General features: G+C 36.7%; 1 protein-coding gene across 4 annotated transcripts in view; it reads left to right on the top strand.

Annotated features, from left to right (window-relative positions):
* The window catches only part of Pten (phosphatase and tensin-like protein), a 259540-nt gene that overhangs the window by 76386 nt on the left and 157438 nt on the right, over positions 1 to 25716 (top strand). For all 4 annotated transcript variants that reach the window (XM_065234211.1, XM_065234208.1, XM_065234209.1 and 1 more), the window contains exon 2: positions 17558 to 19400. In XM_065234211.1, the coding sequence (XP_065090283.1) occupies positions 19295 to 19400 (106 nt within the window). In that variant the 5' untranslated portion in view covers positions 17558 to 19294. The remainder of the gene's footprint in view (positions 1 to 17557; positions 19401 to 25716) is intronic.

Here is a 25716-nt window from a genome sequence, read left to right as displayed (position 1 = left end):
ACCTGAAAAGATATAAAGCAGCGCTGCTGTCTGGCATCAGCTCATTTTCGCCTCGGACGGCGTGGATAGCAATATCAGCAGTAGGAAGGTGGTGGCTAGTCCACTCTTCTACAGCCCAACAAGCAACAATTGACTGGTTGTGGCAAAGGAGGTGCCAATCGTCATCGCAAATTCTTCGAGATAACTACCATCCGTCGTCTGGCTCGCCGTGGCGGTGTCTGACGTATCTCCGGTCTGATCTACGAGGTGCGCTGAAGGTGTTTCTGAATAAAAGAGATCCGTGATGATGCACTCTGTTTGGTTTCGGAGGTTAAATCATCACCAACTTGGGCAACAAAACGGCCCTTTTCAGGGCCACCAAGTTTATTACAGTTTGCCTGTTTGTCCATGTTCAGAACCAAACGCCTCCAACGACCACACAAAATGCTTATGTAACCAAACTGGAAGCAGGGGTACAAATGATTTTGATCAACCTTGATCAACTTTGAATCGCCACGGCTGGATATTTTCGATGGAAGAAGCAACAATCTAGCATCCAATGCGACGAAGATGGCAGGAAACATTTTTGAAGCCGAATTATTTACGAAAGAGAGTGTCGATGAAGCGAATCGCAATGTAGATAGGACCTATTGAAAAGTGAAGCGAGATTTGTTTTCCGTACTAAGCTCCAATGCTACCGACGCCAGGGAGGCAGCTCCCACACCTGGACTCTACCAATCGACCCACCAACTCATGAATAGGGGACCAACGGCCCGAAGGAAGGCGTGATCAGATATGGTATGCCTCAGAACATGCCGGTGCGACTGAGATTGAACGCTTACCACTTCACCACCAGCGCCGTCAACTTTAAAAGTGTTGCCATTGGCAAACCTACGAAAAATTAAAGGAACCAGTGTCGCTACTTGATAGCAAACTACTCATGATGGGAGGAGTCTTTGTAGCTTTTATACCACTTGGTTGCACATCATTCTGCTTTAACCTGAAAAGATATAAAGCAGCGCTGCTGTCTGGCATCAGCTCATTTTCGCTTCGGACGGCGTGGTCAGCAATAGCAGCAGTAGGAAGGTGGTGGCTAGTCCACTCTTCTACAACCCAACAAGCAACAATTGACTGGTCGTGGCAAAGAAGGTGCCAAGCGTCATCGCAAAGTTCTTCGAGATAACCGCCATCCGTCGTCTGGCTAACCATGGTGGTGTCAAACGCATCTTCGGTCTAATCTACGAGAAAACATTGTGCTGTGAAGAAGTGTGCTGAAGGTGTTCCTGGAAAATTTTATCCGTCACCTACTCTGAACACGCCAAGCGTAAGCGGCCATGAATGTCGTCTCCAATAAAACGGCCCTTTTAAGGTCCGGCAAGCTTAAAACAAAGAGTTGGAATAGAAATTTATCTGTGCCTTTTTGTATTTGTCCATATTTAGAACCACAGGCCCCCACGAATGCTCTCCAAAGTTAGAGATGAACTAGCCTAAGGCTAAAAATCTCTTTAATAAAGCCTTAAAAAAAATGCTCTCCAGAGTTGTAATCTTGTAACCAAACTTGAAAGCAGGGGTGCAAGTGATTTTGATCGCCTTTCTGTTTCGTTAATAACTCGTTAACTCGACAGTGAGCATGCATAAGGGCGTAAACGCGATGATCGATTCTGAATTGTTAATAACTCGCTAGAATTAACGTTTCTCGGTGCGTTTGCTGTTGCTTTTAATAGCCAATACAACCTGTTACAACTCTGCATTGAACAAATTCTAGAAAATTGGCTCGCTTAGCTGCAAAGAGCAAAGAGAAAATCGACAAAGAGAATCGATCATCGCGTATACGCCTTTATGCATGCTTACTGTCGAATTGGCCTTTGCTTTCAAGGTATTGACATTGGCAAACTACGCAAAAGGAGAGTGTCGCTACTTGATAGCAAACTACTCATGATGGGAGGAGTCTGTGTAGCTTAACGGCGTGTGCAAATTTTTTTTTTTATTTAGTTTTCAGGGCCACCACATTTCACATTTGTTTCGTCCACTAGCGGTCCTACGTCAAGCTTCCGTTCGTGCCCCTAGGCACAGACCCTTCTACTTTTTTGCTTTTTTAAACATACATAGACTACATTTAGGTTCGTCATTTGAAGTTTTTTTTTTATGCGAGCTGCATACAATTTTGGAGATCTAGGTCCCATTTTATATATTTTGTTCAAGAAATTATATGATTATCTCTGAAGGGTGATTTCGTATAGCAGTCATATATGACCCAGTGGGATCGAATTGGTTAAGGCTTATTTTTTAATTGAATTACTTTCGACTGGCAACCCCCATTCTAAATATTGCGCCTTGATTCTTGTGTTGCCTTGTGTGTAAATATCACTTTTCATCGCTCTATCATGTTTCTCCTGTCATAAGCGTTCTTCACAATACAGGTACAAAAATTCATACGACTTTGTTGTAGAAAAAAATCTGCTCCTTGAGATACCTATCCCATTCCTTTCGTATTTCATACTTGCATACATATTCTCTGTTGTTGGCTTTCTTCCTTGTACGTCCCTCCTTGTCCTGTAAAAGCCGATCGAATGAAGGAAGAATAAGTGGTGTGTACATTGTGACGAATGTGTCGAAACAAGTGTTTGTGCGACGCTGGTTGTCCTGAATTATGAACTCAAATTCAAATATTACACTGCCATGGACATCCCCGAATAGTAGGAAAGGGGCATCAGGGCGCATTGTGTTTGGCGATAACCTTTTCCCGTAATCTACCTACCCGGAACGGTTTTCTGCGGGACCAGTAGTAGCGAAATTGCGTCTCATCTTGCTACACACTCGTAGAAATACGACGATGCCGACAAGCAACAAGACTCAGTCAAACCAGTTTTGTGGCGACCGCCGTCGTCTTGAATCATAACAAAATGAGTAAAGCATTGATCAGGTCAAACCACAGCCACACTTCACCGTTATTATAGCACACTGACTATCCGGGCTCAAGAGCCAGGAGTTCTGCCTGGATGTGGTGCTCTCGCGTAACAGTTGAAAAGGGCCTAACAGCTTTTTGTAAACAAGTACGCCCACGCAAACCAAGGACATTATCCCCGGTGGTGATGTTGGTTTGCAACGGCGTTTGTTTTGTTTACGAATGCTGATAGGCCTTTCTCAAATGCTTCGCGAGATTAAATCTACCTTTGGTTGCTGCTCCGTTCAGGCCAGGCACTCTTTAATATGTATTGTCCTTGGATAGCGGCAGCAGCAGCCAAGATTTGAATGCAACTTAGTCGCTTGCTGCCAGACGATTTTAATATGTATGACATTCGGTGGAATACATTTTGATGTGCCGTCGTCGTCGTCTTCGTCGCTGTCATCGATCTCGCTGGGAAGATACAATATTTCATTCTGTGTTCTATGTGCTTGCACTGACCACAAACCGAAACAAACGACTAATGCTACAGGGAGACTGAAACATTCGTTACCACAACCGGATATTTCATATATTCATGATCCCTGGAGTACATGTAGCTTCTGGGAATTATCAATCAAAAAATAACACCGTCTAGTTTGCTGCCTTTAAAAAAATGCTCTTGTGATAGTGATGGATGTGAGATAACATGAGTATTTGAAGAACAGGACTCCACAGGACTTATAGGGCAACTTCAGGAAACTTGTGTCAAATCACAAAAGAAAAGAAACCCTCAGGGATCACTTCAGAGATCTTTTAGAACTCCAAGAAGACTCTTCGGAAATGTTTAAGGGAATCTCAGAGAAGCTAAAGGGAAGTTTAGAGAAGGTTAAATAGACCACAGAGTAGTTAGGGTTAAGGAGTAGTTAACTCAAAAACAGAACGGCCAATGAACCATAAATTTCCCCTTCCATTTTTCGTGCACTTGGTGGATTCTTATTATATTCAACGTATTTCAAGCAAACAGCTGAGTTTTATTTTGAAGTAATACAATTTAAGGCATTCCTGACCCATTAGAACTGCATCGTTAGATAAAATTGAACTAGGTATGTAAAAAAATTGCCTGCCTTAAGATAAGGGTTCGATGTTTTGATTAATGCCTAGAGCAGTTGAAATGTGTTAAAAGGAAAAGTAACTGATAAGCTTAGGACACATATGTTAACCTATGTTCATTTAGTTATAAATAGTTCACTTTCAATGTTATAAGGTTTTTTTTTTATCAAATCAAACATTTTCCCATGATTACTGTGCAAAATATGTTGGATGAATTATGGATCCCGATTTTCATACGTCATCAAATTTTTGTCTTCCGTATATTTCCTCCTAGTCTTTAAAACCAAGGATCTATGTTCACAGATCAGTCACAGCTATGTCAATGGTAATTTATTATACATACATTTTTACCGTTTTAATGTCACTTAGGGGCTGTTCATTAACTACGTGTCCATACAAAATTTTAAAAAATGTATGGGCCGTGAATAATTTCCAACCCCCTCCCCCAAACTGTCTACATAGTTTATGGACAGCCCCTTATCAGAAAAATCACTTAATCACTTTGCTAAGAACATTTTAATGGATTTAATTCATATATTCATGTGATAAGATGAATGTTTTTTTTTTTAAATAAAAGCTCAGATTTCCTTTTGGCAACCGTGTTGCCAAGGTCCGCCCAAATGAAAGTATGAAGAAATTATGTAAAATGTGCCATTGGGGTAATATGATCAACAGCATTTTTTGATAGATTTTTCCAACAGTTCAATGGTTTTCATCTTGAACTGCCTGCCAGGTGAGTTGCTGATCTATCATTTGGTGAAATTTTCTTATAAATTTCCAGTTTAAAAGTACAAAAAAAAAAGTTATATAATCTCGTTGGCGCGTATTTCACCTAATTCCTCTAAGCTGCTTTCTACGGGTGGTTGAAATTTTGATCCAGCAGTAGGCAAAAATAAGATTTATAGAGGTGAAATAAGGAACCATAACTCAAAATGAAAATTTTATAAATAATTATGTTAAGGTGATACTGTAAGGAAGCCTTAGCGTGAAACTTTAAAGGCACAAATGTCAGCTTCCACAAAACATACAAATTTGGAATTGCTACTCCTTGTTTGCTGTGCTACTACAAACAGAGAGTAACAATTTCAAATTTGTATGTTTTGTGGAAGCTGACATTTGTGCCTTTGAAGTTTCACGCTAAGGCTTCCTTAGAGTATCACCCTAATACGAGTTTTATAATGTTGGGTATCAGGAGTAGTTAAAAGTGTTTGTATTTCCATAACAAATTAAATGTTGTTTTATCATTCTGATGACATTCTTGTGATAAAATGAGTGAATTATGGGTTCGTTACTCTATTTCAAATCAGAAAAAAAATATTTTGGTGTTAGTAAATCTGCTTTATGAAACATAAAAACTGGACAGGATTTACATCAATCCATCAATTAAATCTCACACTGGAAGTCATGGGTTTGAACACAGAGATCCACTAGCGTGCACAGGAATCTTGTTAAGGAGGGGCAATTTTTTTTCTATGGTGCATTTAATCTGGGGATGGGAAGTACTCCAAAGTGCGTGGGAGATGGTGGTGTCCACCCACCACTGTTTCCCTACTGTTTAATTTAGCTAATTTTATTTATTTTTCGCTCCGGTGGTGGTTAATCTTCTTCAATGCAAACTGCTTTCAGACAGCCAATGGAATTTGGCAATTTAATCCCATCCGTCGTGAACCGTCCCAAAGTACCGCCAGTCAGGGTGACAGAAAATGATTCCGAGCATTCAACATGTTTTAAAGATGATATAAAGGACAAACCCGAATTTATTGCAACTCACATAAACAGCTGTAACTTTTTAAATACGGTAAAAAATGACTTGAAATTTTCAGAGAAGATTCTTTAGTAAGATCAAGGTTCAATTGCAAACTAATACCCACTTTTCAAGGGTGTTTCAAGGGAATCCAAAAGCTGTCTTTAAACTTTGTACAGTTGAAAAAAAGTTCATCCTCAGAATTCCTTGAGGTTCTTTTCGAAATTTTTAGAACTCTGTGATCTCTTTTGAAATTTTTCTCAGTAGTCCTCTGGAATTATTTTTAGATCTCCTCTTGACTTTTACTCAGAGCACCTTGCAACTGAAATTCCCTTAGAGTTTCAGAAGAATTTCTTCAAAAAAAATATTCCCGGCTAGAGCTAGAAATTATCAGTACTCCCTTGAAATTTTCCTAAAAATCCCTTTGGAATTTCACTCAAAATTTAATTTTCTATGTATTCTTTTCGGAATCATCTTGAAACTATCTGCAGTATTCTCTAGAAATTATACGCAGAATTTTCTTGGAATACTCTCCAGAAATCTTTTGGAACTGTCCTCAGGATTCAGTATCCTTGAGGTTCTTCTCGGATTTTTTAGAACTCTCCTAAGAGCTCTTTTGAAATTCTTCTCAGAAGTCCACTGGAATTATATTTAGAAATCTTCATGATTTTTTTCTCAGAACACATTGGAACTGAATGAGATAAAATTTATCCTCGGAATTTGCTTGAAATTTTGCTTAAAATCCCTTTGGAATTTCACTCAAAATTCAGTGCCAACATATCAAAGGGGCGTAATTGCATTTCTAAACAATGGCTTTAGCCGTCGATTTCTCGTGAATTAAAGCTCACTCATGAAAAATAATGACACCAACAGGTATATAAATGTTTCCTCTACCAGCTAGCATTGTTATTTTGGAGGGGTAATATTTCATTCCCGAGAAATTGACGGCTTAAGCCATTGTTTACAAAAGCAATTACGCCCCTTTGAAATGTTGGCACTGAATTTGATTTTCTCGGTATTCTTTTCGAAATAATCTTGGAACTATCTGTAAGATGCATTAAAAATTATCCGCAGAATTTTCTTTGAATTGGGTTCTTTAATTTTGAAAAATATATCGTATTTTATACATCGTCTGAAAGGGCTTCATTTTCGGAGCACAGCGATATTTTTTTCGAACCCACACACTTTCATATCGATTTTAAAATCAAGATTTAAAGCAAAATAATAACTTCACTGTTTGACACTAAACTAACAAACTGACAGCTCGCTCCCATACAAAGTGACACCGAGGGGCGCTAATAAGGTGATTTTTTGCAAATGTAATCGTACTTATTTAAAATAGTTCCAGTGTACCAAAATTGGGTTCTTTAAGGGTATTGAGGTAAATGCATATTCGTAATCTGCATTAAAAATGGAACCCAAACCCAAAATTTCATCAACACGGGAACTATTTTAAATAAGTACGATTACATTTGCAAAAATCACCTTATTAGCGCCCCTCGATGTCCCTTTGTATGGGAGCGAGCTATCAGTTTGTTAGTTTAGTGTCAAACAGTGTAGTTATTATTTTGCTTTAAATCTTGATTTAAAAATCGATATGAAAGTGTATCGGTTCGAAAAAAATATCGCTGTGCTCCGAAAACGAAGCTCTTTCAGATGATGTATAAAAAACGATACATTTTTCAAAATTAAAGAACCCAATTGATGAAATTTTGGGTTTGGGTTCCATTTTTAATGCAGATTACGAATATGCATTTACCTCAATACCCTTAAAGAACCCAATTGTGCCCAGAAATATTTTGGAACTGTCATAAGAATTCAATATCCTTGAGATTCTTCTCGGAATATTTTTATTTTTTTTTGTTCAGAACACCTTGTAACTGAAATTCCCCTAAAGTTTCAGAAAAATTTCAGAATCTGTATTCTCCAGAAATTCTTCCCAAAATGCACTTGAAGTTATCCTCGGAACTCCCTTGAAATTTTTCTCAACATCCCTTTGGAATTTCATTCAAAATTTGATTCTCTCGGTATTCTTATCATGGAACTATCTACAGGATTCACTAGAAATTATTCGCAGATTTTTCATGGACTCATCCCCAGAAATCTTTTCTTTAAGAACTGTCGTCAGAATTCAATACCCTTGAGGTTCTTCTCGGAAGTCAAGTTTAAGTTGTCCGTCCATTCACCAAAACGTTGTAGTTTTTCTACCAGAAATGTTCAATAAAGCTTGCCCCTCCATTCACACGAACTGTGCAATTTTTACATCAGGAATTTTTAATTCAGCTTGCCTGCCATGCACCAAATTGTTGCAAATCTTACACCAGAAATTTTCAACACAAATTTGCCCCCATAAAATTTTACACCGGAAAATTTCAATTGATCAGAACGATGCAAATTCTTCACCGTTAATGTTCAATAAAAATTGCTTCTCCAACCTTCTGATTGGTGCAGATTTCCTTATAGCTTGCTTCTCCTATCATTAGAATGTCGCAGGTTTTCCTCCAAATAAAGCTTGCCCCTATTTTCAGACTTTTCATCATAAATTGTCAGTAAAACAGCTTCCCTCCAATCATCAGAATTGTGCAAATTTTAGACCAGAAATTATTATTAAAGTTTGTTTCTCTATTCAGCAGAAGGATGCAAATTTAAGGACAAAAAAATTCCAAAAAGCTTGCCCATCCGTTCACTACAACGGTGCAGATTTTCCACCAGAAATTTTCAATATTGCTTAATTTTAAATAAAGCTTGTGCCATCATTTATCAGACCAGTGCAAGTTTCTACCGGAAATATTCCGTTCATTTCATTTATCAGAGCAATGCAAATTTTGCACCAAAAATTTTCAATAAAGCATGTTCCTCCATTCTCCAGAACGGTGCACCAAAAATTGTCAGTGAAGTTTGTTTCACCATGCACCTTTTTATGGTGCAATTTTCAAGCTTTGTCTTTTTATGTACCAGAATGGTGCAAATTTTCCACCTTAAATTTTCAATTAAGCTTGTATTCATCAGAACGATGCAAATTATGCACCAGAAAAATTAATAAACATTGCTTCTACATTCACCACAGTGTTGTGAACTTTCCACCAGAAATTTTCAGTAAAATGTGCTCCTCCAAATTTTTAGCGTGATTCAATTTTTACACCAGAGTTATTGATTTTGATTAGTCCCTCCATGCCCCACCTTGATGATATGTTTGCACCGGGAATTTTCAATAAAAAGCTTTTTCTTCGATTTACCACCACGAATCTTCCTCTTTTTTTAACCCTTCATGAACCACCCTGAAAAAAAAATTACGCAAGAATTTTTTGTATGCACCACTGGGGTGCAATTTTTTGACCCAATTGAAGTTTGTCATTTCATGCACCTTTTGGTGCAATTTTCAGGCACCATCTAAAAGAAATTGACGCTATAAAAGGATTTCAGTGGCCTTATTTTATGAAATGAAGTTATTTTACCTTCAATCCAAGTTATCAAGAAATCAAGTTATTTTATATCATAATTTTGTAAATGTGAAAATAAAAATCTTATTTATAAAAAGAGAGGCAATTGCCACACCCTGTGCACGCCAGTGCAGAGATCTGATCTCTGGACAAGTTACAAAGGACTACAAAATTGGTTCAAGTGATATCTTCATATCTCGATGCACTTACAGAGCGGTCAGGAAAACCGGAAAAAGCCGGGAATTTCGATGACAAATCGGGACAAAGTGTAGTTAGTTCTCTCTTCGAAATAAAAATAAAATTTTGATATTTATAAAAGTCTGGACTGGACTATATCTTCAGTATAAAGTCAGTAAGAAGAATTATTAAGTGAATTTTAAAAGAAAAAAAAGTCCATAGCAATTTTGAACGGATTTTAAAATGATAGGGCTGGTAGCAGGTCACTTTTTTCAAGCCAGTCACTAAAAAGTCTCCTTTTTTAAGGCCAAGTCACTTTTTCTTTTTATCAGTCACTATTTCAACTTTTTTAGTGTGAATTTATTTCCAGACTGAGCATTCTTTGCTTTGTGACGTTCAATCATCTTTCTCTATCTACAGGGTGTCTAGTCATTTTTCTAAATAAAACTATCTGAGTTTTCCTAGTAAATAAGTCCTAAAAGTATTCAATGTTATGCAGCTTCGTATTTCATCTATTTACTAGTTCAAAATATTGCATATTTTCAAAGTGCCAGAATTAAGGAAAAAAAAAAACTTACTGGAAACTTTAAGAATGTCAAAGCGGTTCTCTTAGCATCCGAAAATTTTCAGGAACTTTTATGAAGTTCCTAGAGTTACAGAGAACTTCACAGCTGTCAAGCGAACCTGAGGAATACAGAAAACTTGAGGGGCATTGTGCAGGGCTGGTATCAGGTAACTTTTTAGTGCCTTGGTCACTATTTTGAAGCTAGTCACTAAAAAGTCACTTATTTATACCAAAAAGGCACTCAAGTTACTATTTCCCTAAAAATAGTCACTAAAGTCACTTTTTCACTACTAGAATAGAATGAGATTTAAAATATCAACATGTAGTTGAGTACTTGGTACTAAGAAAGTCTATAGTAGTTTAACAAAATATACATAACTGTTAAAAAATTGAAACTAGTGAACTGCAAAACTTTAGAACACCAGGAAAACTATTGGGCCTTCAATTTCGATTAAAATCGGGGAAAATATCCTACCTTCTTTCCAGGAAAATAAATTGTAAACGTTGGAAACTTTCCAAAGGTATTTGTCTGTGATAGATTTTCAAAAGCCTTTTAAGGGAGACTAAGAACTTTAAAAATCCAAAGTAAATTTTAAGAGAATTTTAAAGGATTCTAGGGATGACACCATGATATTTCAGAGAAGAATACCAAAGTACAGACTACGAAAGTCTCATGTAAAATTAAGTGCCCTGAGGACCGATTTCTTCTTCTCCGCTTAAATCATAAGCCATGTTTATCTATATAGTTAAACTTGGTTATTGTTTAAATTAATAGAGACGCAAAATTCAGGTCCGGAACAATTATCGAAATAATTCCAATATAATTGAGAGTGCATTTTAACGAGAGTTCTGAGAATATTTTTTTGATGAGTGGATGAGGGTTCATGGTCCAATTCAAATAAGAATTCAAAATAAGTTCTGAAATTTTGCTTAAGGGGGAGCTCTGATGAAAATTCCATGAAAATCCCGTGAACTCCAAAGATGGTCGCTGGGGATAGTTCCAAAAGAATTATGGGGTGATTTCTGTAGATTCTTCCAAGAGAATTCTAAAGAGTTCGACATAAATTCCGTGAAGAACTCCGATGGAATCGAGTTTTTGAGGGTACAATGATGGATTTTTGTTTTAAGAAGTCTAAGGAAATACTATGAGAATTCTTAGATGCGAGAACTTTTAGCAAGCAGCGATATCTTCAAGAAATTCCAGAGAATTTTTAGATAGTTTCATGATATTCAGCGAAGCCCCGAGTACTTCGAGGACGATCAGATAGCTTCAGAATAATCCCATTAACGTAAGCAAATTTGCAGCGACTTACAAGGAGTTCCGTGGAATTATGGGGTATTCCAAGAATTTTATAATTGAAAACGTCAGAAGCGTCAGGGAATTCTGAATATAAATCAAAAAATTAATTAAGTTCAGGGAAAATTAGTGAGCGTTTATAATGGTTATAATATTTCAGGAAAATTGTCGAAACTTCATGGAAAATCAATTAATTTCAGTAAAATTGCGAGTTCCTAAAGAATACTGTTAAATTCAGGGCAGTCTAGAGAACTTTAAAGAAATTCAGTAATCGTTGAGGCAGTTTTTAAAAACATCATAAAAGTCTACACTGTTGAAGAAGTTTTAAATTTGTGTCGATAATTTAAGGGAAGTTTCATGAACTTCAGAAAAATCTTGAGAACTTCAGTGAAAATCATAGAACTATAGTAATTATGTCGTTCTCATTCCATGAAAATTGCGGGAGCACAAAAGTTCCAGAAATTTAGAAAAACTTCGAAAACTTCACAGAGAGACAGTGGTCTTCCGAAACATTTTGAGAACTTCGTAGAAATCAAAGGAGTTTCAAGTTAGATCCGTGATTTTCAGGAATTTGTATGAACATTATGAAATGCTCCCGTTTGAAAGAAGTTTAGTAGCTACGAAAATTGGAGGAATTTCAGGGGGAGGTCAGTTCCATTGGTTTCAGAAAATAAGTGGGAAATTTAAAGCAGTGCCCAGGTTTTCAGGTAATTTCAGATACGGTTTAATTAAATTCAGCAAGCTTCATGAGAGCTGCAAAAACTTAAGAGAAATTTTGAGAATTTTGAATAAGAGCAGAGAACCTCAGAGCAGTTCCGTTAACATGAGAGAAGTCACATAAATTTTAAAGAAGTTTAGAGAACTTCAGCAAAATGTTAAACCTTTAGAGGAGATCCATGATCGTTAGAAACATTGAGGAAACCTTAGGAAGTCCTATGAAGTTCAGGGAAGAATAAGAATTTGATTAGAAGTATTGAGCATGACCATCAGGATAGTTTCTCAAACTACATAAGAGCTTCAAGGCAGTTTCATTAACTTCAGGAAAAATTTGGGAACTTGCTCTGTGGAAAATTTCATGGCGATTTTGAAGAGAATTCCAGGATCCGTGACAAATACCAAGGGAATCGTATTTTAACTTATTTATTTTTTTATTTTTTGGAGTACAATTCCAAAGGAATTCTGTGAAGCTTTCTAAAAAAATTCCATAGATAATTTTAAAGGCATCTCGAAAAGAATTTCTAGATATGAAAATCACTTTTTGATGTGCGTTCACAAAATGTAAAAAAATCGTGAAAATAAGAAGTGATCAGTCAATTTTGTTTTGCTCAAATGGCAGATAAATGATGTACCGATAATTGATGAGAAAGACTACCACTGAAATGTTCTGATTGCAAATTTTTATTTAAAATAGCACCAGTTTCCCAGGAAATTTGTGCACTCCATATAGCGTCCTGAAAAGCCCTGCTTTTAAACGATGAATTGAAGTTTACTCTCCAAGCATAGTTGTCTAAATATATATGGCGTAGCGTAAATCTGGCTCTTTAAGGAAAAGGAATTGAGTTTCCCAGAAAAATACAGAATTTTATGAATTTAAAACACTTTTTTAAAAATTATTGTAAAATAAATAAGAGATCGTATTTTTGTTAAAAATCTAGAAAATTCATTGCCAAAGAAATTTTGGCATAATAAAGAGGGGGGTTGTGATAACGTGACGGTAATTCTCATGTGAAAAAGGGAGGAGGAGAGTTCATTTTGGGCAAATTTTGCGAGACATAATCAATGATCGCTCCCTGTAGGGAATTCTAACATAACCAGATTTTTAAGGGTTTTTTGAGCATGTCAAGAAGTTTATTAGGGCAGGTTCAGAAGTATTCAAGAGTAAGTTCAAAGGTTTTCAGGAGCAGGTCCATACCACTTCACATCAAGCTAAAAGGTTTTCAAGTGAAAGTACAGAACACATTGACAAAATGACCTCGAGTTATATTCAGATGACTTCAAGGGAACGTTCTGTGCTAATTTTTAAAGTACAAATTTTGAATTTTAAAAAAGCATACCCAATTTTGTCTCATTCACCTTCAAGGTTTAAGGTATACTTTGATGAATACCACCACTGAAAAAGCGTATGGGTTTCATAGATCATTAGAAAAGATTTTCAAAAAGAGGGCAGACAAAATCGGGTCATTACTGTATTTAGTGGTCTTCAAAAGCATGCTCATATCATTTCGAGACAAATACAGGTGATTTTAAGTCTTTAAATCTTTTCGTATAGCAGCTACAGAGCTCTCCAGAATTCCGTGAACAAATATAGAGCCTGGCTTTAGATAAGTTAACAGGTCTTCAACAGGATGTCAAGACGAATTCGGTGGGAAGTACTTCTGAGGGAAACCCACTGCCAGGTGCTCAAGGACAAGGGCCTCAGATATCCGAGTTAGTATTTACCAATGTCGAAGATGGTGGAAGGGCAAAAATGGGTCCAACATTATCTAAAATTCAATATCTCAAAAGGACGTTGAATTCCTGTTACGAACAATTACTTTTCTGAAGAGAAAAGGTCTGAGGAAGCGATTGCACGTTATAATAAAATCAGCTATTTTTTAAATGCATTAAAAATATGCATTTTTTGGTGGATCAAAAACAACAGCAATTTTGTCAAAAGGTGTTTAAGACAATCAGTTTTAAAGAAACAGCTTTACAATCAAATCCATTGAATGTTGAAGTTTAACCCTTACTTAATTTCTCACTTAATAAAGTAAAAACAAAAACTTACTTAATTTGAGGAAGTTCAAGATCTAATATTATTCAATATCTTGAAGTTTCGTGTTCCATGTACAAGTTCAAGATATTGAAAATTTTCAAAGTGCCAAGATTCAAAGAAAAAAATAAATGATTTATTTCAAGTTTGTAACTGTAGGAACTTTGGAGAAGTTCTGAGTAATGAAAAGAAATGAAGCTCCATAAACAAACTGCGGGAACATAAGGGAAGTTAATACGCTGAAAATATGGTGAACTCACTGGAAGCTTTAAGAACCTCAAGCAGCATATGAAAATTTTCGGGAACTTTTACGAAGTTCCTAGAATTGCAATGAACTTCACAGGTGTCAAGCGAAATTGAGAAATATAGAAAACATGAGGGGTATTGTGCAATTTTTTAAGAAGTTCTAAGTACCTCAGAAAAACTAGAGCTGGAGATTTTTGGGGAATTTCAGATCTTGAGAGCAGTTTCTGTAGCTTTAGTCCAGACTTTTGAAGCAGTTTAAAGATCTATAATCGGTAAATTTAGAAAAATTCACGATAGTTCCATGATGTGCTGAAACAAAAATCGAGAACCCTTAAGATGTTCCGAGAATTTCAGGGAAGTACAGAGTCCTTCAGAGAATTTATGAAAACTTCAGAAATATTTCAGAAACTTCACAGAAGTCCAGAGAAATTTAGGGAAATTTAAAAATTGTTTACGGGAATTCCATTTATTTCCGAGCAGTGGAACCAAGATCTTCAATAGAATTGAGAGCTTTACGGTAGCTTCGAGAACATCAAGACATATTAGAGAATCAAAGGGCAGTTCAAATAATTTCAAGGAAATTGTAGAAACCTTAAAGAAGTTGCGAGAAACTTAGGAATTTCCGGAAACTTCAGCAAAGCTCCGAGCGAATTTCTGGAACGTGATAAAAATTGTATGAACATCCGGAAAACGTGAGAGTATTTTAAGCTTGTTATATCATGGAAATTTCAAGAACTTAAAAAAACGCAAAAAATTAGCTAAATTGATTAAAGAAAATCAACGAAGTTCCATTAATTAAAAAAATGCGAGAAATTTTAGCAAACAGTGATACTTTTAAGAAATTGCAGAGAATTTCTAATAAATCTAGATACATTTAGATAGTTTCATGAGATTCAGCGAAGTTCCGAGTACTTCAAGAACGATCAGATAGCTTCAGAATAGTCCCATTAACTTAAGAAAATTAGCAGAGACTTAAAAAGAGTTCCGTGGAATGCTGGGGTATTCCATGAATTCTACGATTGATCCGAAAACGTCAGGGAATTATGAATAGATATCAGCAAATTTGTCGGATTATTAAACAAATTTAGAGAACTTCAGGTAACTATAGATAAGTTTAGGGAAAATTAGTGAGCGTTTATAATGGTTATAATACTTATGGGAAATTGTAGAAACTTCAAGGCAGATCATTTAATTTTAGTAACGTTGCGGATTCATAAAATATACTGAAAATTCAGGGCAGTCTAGAGAACTTTAAAGAAATTTAATAATCGTTTATGCAGGAAAGTTTAGACTATTGAAGAAGTTTTAAATTAGTGTCGATAATTTAAGGGAAGCTTCATGAACTTCAAAATAATCTTGAGAGCTTCAGTGAAAATCATAGAATTATATTAATTATTTCGTTCTAATTCCATGAACATAGCGGGTGCACAAAAGTTCAATTTAGAAAAACTTCGAAAACTTCACAGAAGGACAGTGGTCTTCAGAAACATTTCGAGAACCTCATAGAAATCAATGGAGCTTAAGGAGAGATCCGCGAGCTTCCGGAATGTTTATGAACATTAGCAAAATGCGGGAGTATTTGAAAGAAGTTTAGTAAGCTTCAAAACTTATTCAGTTCCCAGATTTTCAGATAACTTCAGAGACGTTAAAAAGTTAATTGAGGTCTTCGCATACGTTCAGAAGTTCACTGAAGCTTAAACATTTTAAGGGCAGTTCTATTTAATGCAGCGCAGTGCAACAAGGTTCATCAGAACTTTAGAGAAGTTTTGAGAATTTCAGAAAAGAACAAGAAACCTCAGAACAGTTCCGTTAACATTAGAGAATTCCTATCAATTTTAAAGAAGTTTAGAGAACAGCAAATTGTTAAACGTTTAGAGGAGATCCATGATCGTTAGAAACATTGAGGAAACTTAAGGAAGTCCTAAAAAATTCAGGGAAGTTTAAGAATTTGATGAGAAATATTGTGAACATCCGGCTAGTTTCTCAAACTACAAAAGAACTTCAACGCAGTTTCTTCAGGAAAAAAATGGGAACTATTAAGTAGTTCTGAAGACCGCAGAATAGAATGGCCTGATTTCCATTGAAATATTCCTCAACATTTCAATAAAGTAATCCTTCAAATTCTTTAAGTTTTCTTTAAGTTTTCCTGGGAATTACCTTGAAATTCTACACAATAAGAAACCATTTGGAAAACATTCTCCAAATATTCATTGAATTCATTTCAGATTTCCTTTTGAATCTCACTCCTTCCCTTGGAATTCTACTCATATTGTAAGTCCCCTAAGAATTCATTGGCATTTCTCCTCACAAATTCCTTAGATTTCTCTTCTCATAATCGAATTCCTTTGAAGATATTCTGGAGTTATTCTCAGATTTAATTGTAATCCTCCTTTTAGTATTTTCAAAAAGATTCCAAAGACTTATGCTCCAGATTCGTTTTCGCCCACAAACACAAAATTATCCTCAGAAGGCCATTGAAATTTTGCTCTGAAGGAGTTGTGCTTCTCAGATATTGAAAGTTGGGCAATTTTGAACTCTGTTTTGCCCATAGTGCAGTGGATTGGATTCCAGGTCCGGTCGAAAAAATCTTTCGGGTTGAACATTTTCTCGACTTTCCTAGACGTAGGGTAGAGAGCCTATCGAGCAGAAAACTTCAAATAAATCCATGATTTCAGAGTTAACAAGTCAATTATGCGTTTGGTACGATACTTTAGTTAGGCCTACGGAACGAGGTCAATGAGAACGCGCGATATGAACGTTTGCATCTATTATTCCCAAAAACAAAAGAAGCGCTCCGACCGAATCAATTTTTATCTTCATCCGATACGCCGAAGTGAATTCATTGGCGTTCCAATGGCGTTTCAATGCGTTAGGCCGAGTTTGGCGTCAAGAAGTAGTGTTAGACTTTTGACAATATCTCAACGATTGGTTTCTCTTTATCAAATCTTACGGTACATACGGAAAGGTAAATAAATTTAGAAGCCATCAGTAATAATAACATTCCGTTTGGTGCTAAACTGCGCTAGATTAAGAAAGACTAAGTGCGGGTTGTGTTTAATAGGCTGGAAATGGGTTAGTTAACCCTAGAGTATCATTGTCCTTGCCACTCAATATACAAATTCATGCATCAGTTGATTCAATCTCCGTTAGCTCCAAAGGCCACCTATCACTATTATCTCTATGACTGACATTCCCCACTGTTCTAATGTTTCCTGCCTATCGATCTAACTATTTATGTAAAATACAGCCCTGCGTTTCCATTAAATAAATCGCACTATTGCGTCCAATCCCCATCAATCAGCTGTTTCTGTAATTAATTTGGTTTCTTTCTCTTTATTCCCTTCCCGTTGTTCAATGCAGCTCGCTTGTAATAATTAAAATGTCAATATCCAGTTGACATGTGGACGAGTTACAATCATCACCGTCATCATCATCGGCATCAGCATCAGCATCAGCATCCACAACATCGGCAACAACACGAACATTGATTGGCAAAACTTGGTCCACCTCAACAAAATAAATACACAGCATCAACGCGGCAGCAGCATCCAACGAAACAAGTTTTGCCTTCTTCTTTGAGGTTTCTTCTTGGAGTCGTCGTAGTCCAAGACGCCGTCGTCGTCGTCGTCGTCGTCGGTCGTAAACTAGGTCTTGCGGCGACACAGTCGCTAGTTGCAAGTCGGTACTGGTAGAGGTTAGTTGTAGTAAGTACAAGTTGTAGTAGCTGCACAACTTGGAGCAACGGTGATATAGAACCTGGAATAAGCGCAGAGATCCGAAGGATCAGGTCGTGCTCTTCAGGAGTAATAACAACAACAACAGCAAGAACATCAGCCAAGCTGAGATCTAGACGTGAGTATTAATGCAATACAGCAACAAGTCCCGAAGGGAAAGAGTTACGAACGGGCGCGCGCGCAAGAGTATGAGTGCATGAGAGCGTGGTGCACGGCATTCGAGGGTTTGGTTTAGTTACGAGGTGTTGTACTATTATGCTGCATGTGTGCAGTAGGGTACTACAGCCGAGAGTCGAGCCTATTTCAACTACAGCCAAGCAACGAGCAGCAGCGCGTTGGACGACGAAGCAAATTCGAAAAAACCGGTGGCTCGTCAGTTCGATCGTCTCCGGCGCGGTGTGAAGGTGGTGCAATAATATCGCAATCAGTGAGTCGCGCGTTTCACAGCGGTGTGTTGGTGAAATTAGAGAAACTCATGTGCTGATATAAGAAAAGCAAAAAATAAAATAAAAGAAACACCGTCGAGGTTGAAAAGTGTGTTCTATTGTGGTTTTACGAAGAAGGGGAAGCAATTAATCCAGTGCAACAAGTGCTACTACGGGTTCATACAATCACCTGGTGATTGACAGTGTTCTAGGTTCCTTCCAAGCAAGAGAGAAATTGAAAATTTCAACGAAAAGTCCAGTTCGATCGAAGAAGAAGAAGAAGAAAAATATCCCATCGTAGAAAGGGATCCAACGTGTGTGTAAAGAAGGAACTAAACTTGGCCCTTGGGTTCGAGTGAGTGTAGGGAGAGAGGAGAGAGAGAGCAGAGGGCTCGAAGATCTTCCGTTTTGGCAAATGAACGTTCGAAATTTCCTCACTAATGGAAGCAAGTGGAAGCCATCAAGTGCACCACCAGTCAAGGATCAGCTCCATCAGTTCCGATTGCTGTGATACAACCAGTAGCAGCAGCCCTTCCGAGGTCCCGAGAACCGTCGTTCCTTGTTGTACCAGTGAAGGTGATTGTCCGGAGAAAAGTGCAGGTTTACCACTAGTGTCGTTCTGTGTCAGCTCCTTCGGGGGTGAATAAGGAAGGTAGCAACAGAAGAAGACGACAACTGCCAGTCAGTGTCAGTGCAGTGTTGTTACACACATGGGGGCAGGAGGCTGGATAGTCGTTGCATGAAGAAGCAGAAGCGGCGGAAGAAGAAGAAGAAGGTGATCTTTGTTTTAGCCCCCTATAAAGCGAGAGAGAGAGAGAGAGTGAGAGCAAGCACGCGAAGAAAGAAAGAAGAGTTTGACGAGTCGGCAGCAGAACTAGCCAACCAAAATAGGGAGCTCCAGGAAGCGGTCCTCCCATTTGCGACGGTTGAAAGTGTGTATGGCCAACACTCTGTCGGCGATCAAGATGACTAATCCCATTCGAGGACTCGTGAGCAAGCGCAGAATCCGGTACACCCAGGATGGATTCGATCTGGACCTTACATGTAAGTAGAGCTTTTGGTTGAATCAGATTTTTTTTTCGAGATGATGCAATTTTATCAATTTAAGCCTCAGTAACTTGGCTATAAACACGTTTCTGGTCGTGTTTGTCGTATTAGCTGTTAGGTAATAGTTTCTTTCGATTAGCTGTGTGTTGGAAATAGCTGGAAATGTCTTTCAATGGCCGTGGGGATGTAAAGAGGAAATCGATGAAGATAATCTGTCAATGTTACTTAGGACCTAATCCATTGTTCGGCTTATTGTTAATTATTAATCGTTGTATGGTCATCAATTATGTTTCAAAGTAGGCAACTTACACGGCGAATGAGACCGACCCAAATTTGAGTTTAGTTCACTCATAATTTCCAAAAGTGCAGGAACTTAGGGATGAGAAAAATTCGTTTCATGTTTGCCCAGGTTTTTCCAGGATTTTCCAGGGAAAAATTCCCGAATTTGAGAAAAGTAAAGATTGGATTCACTCAGTCTATTGGTACTACTCCAAGACTGAATAAAATTTTCGTCAATTTCCTCATTTTCCGGCAGATTTTTTAGGTTTTCCACAGGAAACCATGAGACAACTTTACTCATCGCTGAGTTCCTGCACTTTTGGCGATTATGAGTGAACTAATCTCAAGTTTGGGTCGTTCTCATTCGCCGTGTACGAAAGGGCTTCATTTAACATTGGAACACGGATGAGATTGCATTTTTAATACCACCATATTTTTCTTGGATTTTTTTTTTACCACGTTGCATTAAATTTTGTTGCTGAAAAGGGCTAAAACAAATCGTTTTTTATAAAGTGTATCTCGAATATTTCTTGAATATTTCTGCAAGCTCTGAGTTCTTAAATATTTCTTAACACGTGATATCAAAAATTAAGTCTGAGACCTAAAATAAATAAAAGATTTTCGGAAATTTGTCGAGTCCAAGATCGTCCAAGATTTTTTTTTTTTATAATTCCAGTGACAATTCTGAACAATTTCTAAGCCTCAGACACGTGATTTTTTTTTTAATTTTTTAATATTTGTGTTAACCTTGAAAAAATGTCATGGCACAGAATCTAGAAAATTCATTCTGGGAGTTCAGAGGATTTTTACTAGTTTGAAATCTCGGAGATCTCATGCCATATTACATATCAGCCATTCCATAGCAAAACGATATAGTGGTTCTCAGAATTTCGTAAAAATTGGTAGTTTTGTTCCTTGTCGCGAAATGTTAGTCCCGTATTTTGTCATTAAGGTGACCATTTCCATGCTGGATGGCATAAAAAATGTTTTCATATATGTTCATCGCTTCTGTTGAATTTGAAGTGTGGGGGGAAGGGCTTTCAATACATGTACATTTTTCATCATAAAATCAGAAAAGGGAAATTTCGATTTTGGGGCCAAAATGAAGAAGTTTTTCTTATTCTAGTTCGTTTATTTGGAAGGCTCAATCGCGTTAGCTTTACGGAGCCGATAATTAATTGTTCACTGTGCGTAACAAAATTCACTTAATTCTATGTCTAGTAGGAGTTGGGCCGATTACTCGCGGCTTACTCGAGGTTAGAAGGGTACAATAGCATAGGATCAGGGGAGGAGCTTGGGGTAGGGTTTCGTTGTCTCATCAGAGCGTTGTCGCCAGTATGAATGGTAGTGCTGTTCTAGCTTCGTCCGGAGTTCGACCGGCTAAGAATGAAGACGTTAATTTAACAAGCTTTTCCCGTCCATACACATCGCTGAATGTATTAAAATAATGTCTATGTCTTTCAGTCTCAATCTGATAACATTTTTACGGCCATTATGTTAGATTTTTCTTTAAATTAAATATAAGCACTACAAGATGTGGCTGATTTCGAGTTAACGATAATACAATAGCTAATTAACACGCAGTTCAAATGGAAAAGTTGCTGAAGAAAAAGAGGCTGCCCACAATAGTCACACACACCTGATAAGTTTCAGGGCTGTTACAACAGGCGTGGATTTCGCGAATTTCGCGGATTTCGTGATTTTTGCGGATTTGTCGCGGATTTGAACTTTCAGTCGCGAAAATCGCGGAAACATTAAATAATGTAGCGAAAATCACGAAGGGACTGATGTGCTGTCACAAAAAATGTGGAATTCATTGTAACCTTTCCGTCCCGGATTATTTTGCTGTCATCAATTTTGTTGTTCATTTGGTTCTCCATTTTTTACCGGTTCAAACCAAACACCCTGTAAATAATCGAAAAATGATCTCAATTCCATAAGTCACACCGGATTTACACGGAAATTCCCTGAGGTCTGTCCAATGTGAAACATTTTCCTTTTTTTCCAATATGAACATAGCAATTTTCGTTGTCAAATCATAAATGAATCGTATAAATACGAGTAATAGCCATGTATACCTGATATTCTAGGTTCTTCAAATCGACCTGGAGTTCAGTTGATTTGTTCTACTATATCAACCAAGACTGCAATAATGTCTGTAGTATCGAAATATGTCCAAACAGATTCAAAGTGTCTATGTGGATTGCACCCGACCTTTTGCTACGTATACAAGATATAATAGGTTCTGAAATCATTCTGGAGATCAGATTATTTTTCTACTAGATCACCCAAATAATTAAATATCTGTAGTATTGAAATATGCCTAAACAAATTTGCAGTGTCTATGTGGATCATGCCAAATGTTCTAGAATTTCCAAATCGATATTCGATACTACAGATTTTATCCTAGTCTTTGTTGATCTAGTAAAACTAATCATCTGAACTACAGGACGATTTGGAAAACCTAGATCATCTGGTATACGTGGAAATAATTAAACTTATCCATATAGACACTATGAATCTGTTTGGACATATTTTGATACTACAGACTTCATCCCAGTCATGGTTGATCTAGTTGAATAAATCATCTGATTTCCAGAACGATTTCTTCTTCTTCTTATTCGCATTTCAAGCTTATTGATTAGTGTATATTGCATGCTCTCAACTTAGTGGTCTAAATGCACTCTCAAAGTTATTAATTGAGAGCTTTCGATGCCAATACCAATGCATGAATTTGTATATTGTGTGGCAAAAACACAATTATACTCTATTCCCAGGGAAGTCGAGAAAATTTCCAGCCCGAAAGATTCCCTCGACCGGACCGGGAATCGAACCCGCCGGCTCCGGTTTAGTAATACCGTGCCTTTACTGACTAGGCTATGAGGTCCAGAACGATTTGGAGTACTTAAAACATCTGGTATACATGACAATAGTTCATGCATGATCCACATAGACACTGTGCATCTGTCTGGAAATATTTCGATACTAAAGACATTGTCCCAATCTCGGTTGATCTAGTAGATCAAATTATCTGAACTCCAGGACAATTTGAAGAACCTTGAACATCTGGTTTACTCAGAAATAGATCACGCATGATCCACATAGACACTTTGAATCTGATTGGACATATTTCGATACTACAGACATTATTGCAGTCTTGGTTGATCTAGTACAACAAATCAACTGATGTCCTGGACGATTTGGAAAACCTATAATTTCCGGTATACACAGTAATGAGTCGTGCATGATCCACAAAGTCACATTTATACGATTCGGTTATGATTTGATAACGAATAGTGCTAGGTTCATATAAGAAATAAAAAAAATATCATGAAAATGTCTCACCATTGGGCAGAACCCAAGGAATATCCGTGACCGCGAAGTGTGACTTATGAAACTTTGGTAATTTCTCGATTATGTGCAGGGTGTTTGGTTTGAATCGGTAAAAAATTGAGAAAACTAGAGCCAAATTAACTACAACATTTAGGACAGCAAAATTCGTCTCTGGTTAATTTTCAAGAAAATTTGCATTTCAAATTAAAATGCATTATTTTTTTTTAATAATGTCTCATCAAATCTATGCCGGTATTATTCAATAGAATCTCATAATGTGTTTTATTATGTTTACTATTACTCAGAGTTTATACTATACATAAATAACTAAAGATGATATAATGTTATTCTTTTTTTTTAATTCAAAGGCTACAAACGATACTCCTTTAGCTCATTCGGTAAAGGCGCAGCTACAAAGCAAGTCCATGCTGAAGGCGACTGAGTTCTATTCCCGTCCGATCTATTCATTTTTCGGGTTGGAAAATTTCTCTACTTCCTTGGGCATAGGATGGTACAGGCATAGAAAGCTCTTAATTAAAATGTGAAAGTACTTCAAAGAACACTAAGGCAAAAATCTAATATGCTATAAGCAATTAGCTTAAAATGCCATGTAGGGTTAACTACCCCATTTCCGGCCTATTAAGCACAACCCGCACTTAGTCTTTCTTAATGTAGCGCAGTTTAGCACCAAACGGAATGTTATTGTTACTGATGGCTTCCAAATTTATTTACCTTTCCGTATGTACCGTAAGATTTGATAAAAAGAAACCAATCGTTGAGATATTGTCAAAAGTCTAACACTGCTTCTTGACGCCAAACTCGGCCTACGGATTCTAAACTCGGTCTAACGCATTGAACCGCAATTGAAACGCCAATGAATTCACTTCGGCCTATCGGATGAAGATAAAAATGATTTGATCGGAGCGCTTCTTTTGTTTTTGGGAATAATTGGTTCAAACCTTCATATCACGCGTTCTCATTGACTTCGTTCCGTAGCTTATTAACTAAAGTATCGTACCAAACGCATAATAGACTTGTTAACTCTGAGATCATGGATTTATTTGAAGTTATCTGCTCGATAGGCCCAAAATGGGCGATTAGGCCGAAGTAGTTCTCTACCCTAGTAGTATACAAATGCTATTTCTAGGCAATGAAAACAGTTTTTTTTTGTCGCGGATTAGTATTTGAAGTCGCGGATTTCTTTTGAGAAATCGCGGATTTCGCGGATCAAATTTAGAAAATCTTGTAACAGCCTTGAAGTTTGGAGCGTTTTAAAAACGCTTTCAAACAATTTTGAACTATTCTGTCGATTAGAATGGATAGAGAAGCAAGCAGCAGATAAATGTGAACAAACAAACACGTCATATATGTACGTCACGCTGAGAAAATACTAATAGAAGCGAGGACGCTGCTTAGATTTACGAGAATAATTTTAATTGCCCTACTAGGATTTCAGAAGTCTCCGATATTTTAAATATCAAAGAAACTTTTCGAAGTCTGTTAACACTACTGGAATAAAATACGTACCATAAACACGAATTTTTAAAACAGCAAGAATAAAGTTTGAAATTGTTTTAGAAATTTAAAAGTTTATTTAATTGAAAACGGATACAATTTTTTAAGATTTGATTGATTGAAGAATTTATAAGATTGTGATATATAATTAAGATTTTTAAATCATGAGTCAGATTTCTCAGATTCTAAAGAAATAAAATTTTAAAGGACTGAATAAAATTTTCAATTCCTGGACCTTAAAAAAGAATAATCCAAGCTTAAAGAATTTTCTTGGGAAATTTCGGATCGTGAAATAGTTTCCAAGCTCCCAAATTTGATAACAAATATCAATATAATGGATCTTAGTAATTTTTCAAGGTCATAGGCTTGAAGAAAATGTTCATGATTTTGGAATATCGTAGCATTACCTTGAGAATTTATATGGAATATTTCCAAGGTAATTCTGAGGACCTTTTGCTTCCTGGTAAATGCTCAGGAGATTTCCAAGGGACTTCTGAGAAGAATGCATATGAAAAGAGCTTCAATTTTATTCCAAGTAGAACTTCAAAGTGACAAGAAAATTCAAAAGATTATGTAAGCATATTTACTAAGCAAATGTGAGAATAATTCCAAGGAAATTTTGATAGCATTCCAATTGAATTCTGAACAGAAATTCAACGGGAGATCGAAGTCAGATAAGAGGAGAAAACTAAATGAATGTCTAGATATATTGGCTAGGAATTGTGAGGCTGGTGAATTTTAGGGAAAATTTTGAAAAAGTGATCAGTTGAACTTACAGGAGAACTTCAAGACAATATAGATTAAAAATTTATAAGAACTCAGAGGTTATCATGTGAATTTCCAAAGAGCTGAATTCTTTAAAAAAGTTTTAATTCAAAGGACGCATTTCAAGATTGTTTTAGTGTTCTGTAGAGAATTTTTGCACTGTTATAAAGAAAATTCAAGGCACAGAGATAAACTCGAATTTATTTTAGAAGAACTCTGTACAAAGAAATTCATTTGAAAGAAATAATTCATCTTAAATATAATCCAGATAAGCTCCGTAAACCTTCTCTGGAACTTTAAATACGGCAAGTTGAAATTTAAATGATTACCCAAAACTGAACAGTCTCAAATTCCCATGTCATATATTTATTTCGTTACAATATATAAGAACCTTATTGTAACTGAAATCAAACACTTCAAC

This window comes from Ochlerotatus camptorhynchus, unplaced genomic scaffold (genome assembly GCF_037179485.1).
Source record: "Ochlerotatus camptorhynchus isolate MF236.1 unplaced genomic scaffold, CSIRO-AGI_Acam_v1.1 ptg000432l, whole genome shotgun sequence".
In the NCBI taxonomy this organism is placed as follows: Eukaryota; Metazoa; Arthropoda; class Insecta; order Diptera; family Culicidae; genus Ochlerotatus; species Ochlerotatus camptorhynchus.
This window is presented reverse-complemented; position numbering and strand designations above follow the sequence as displayed.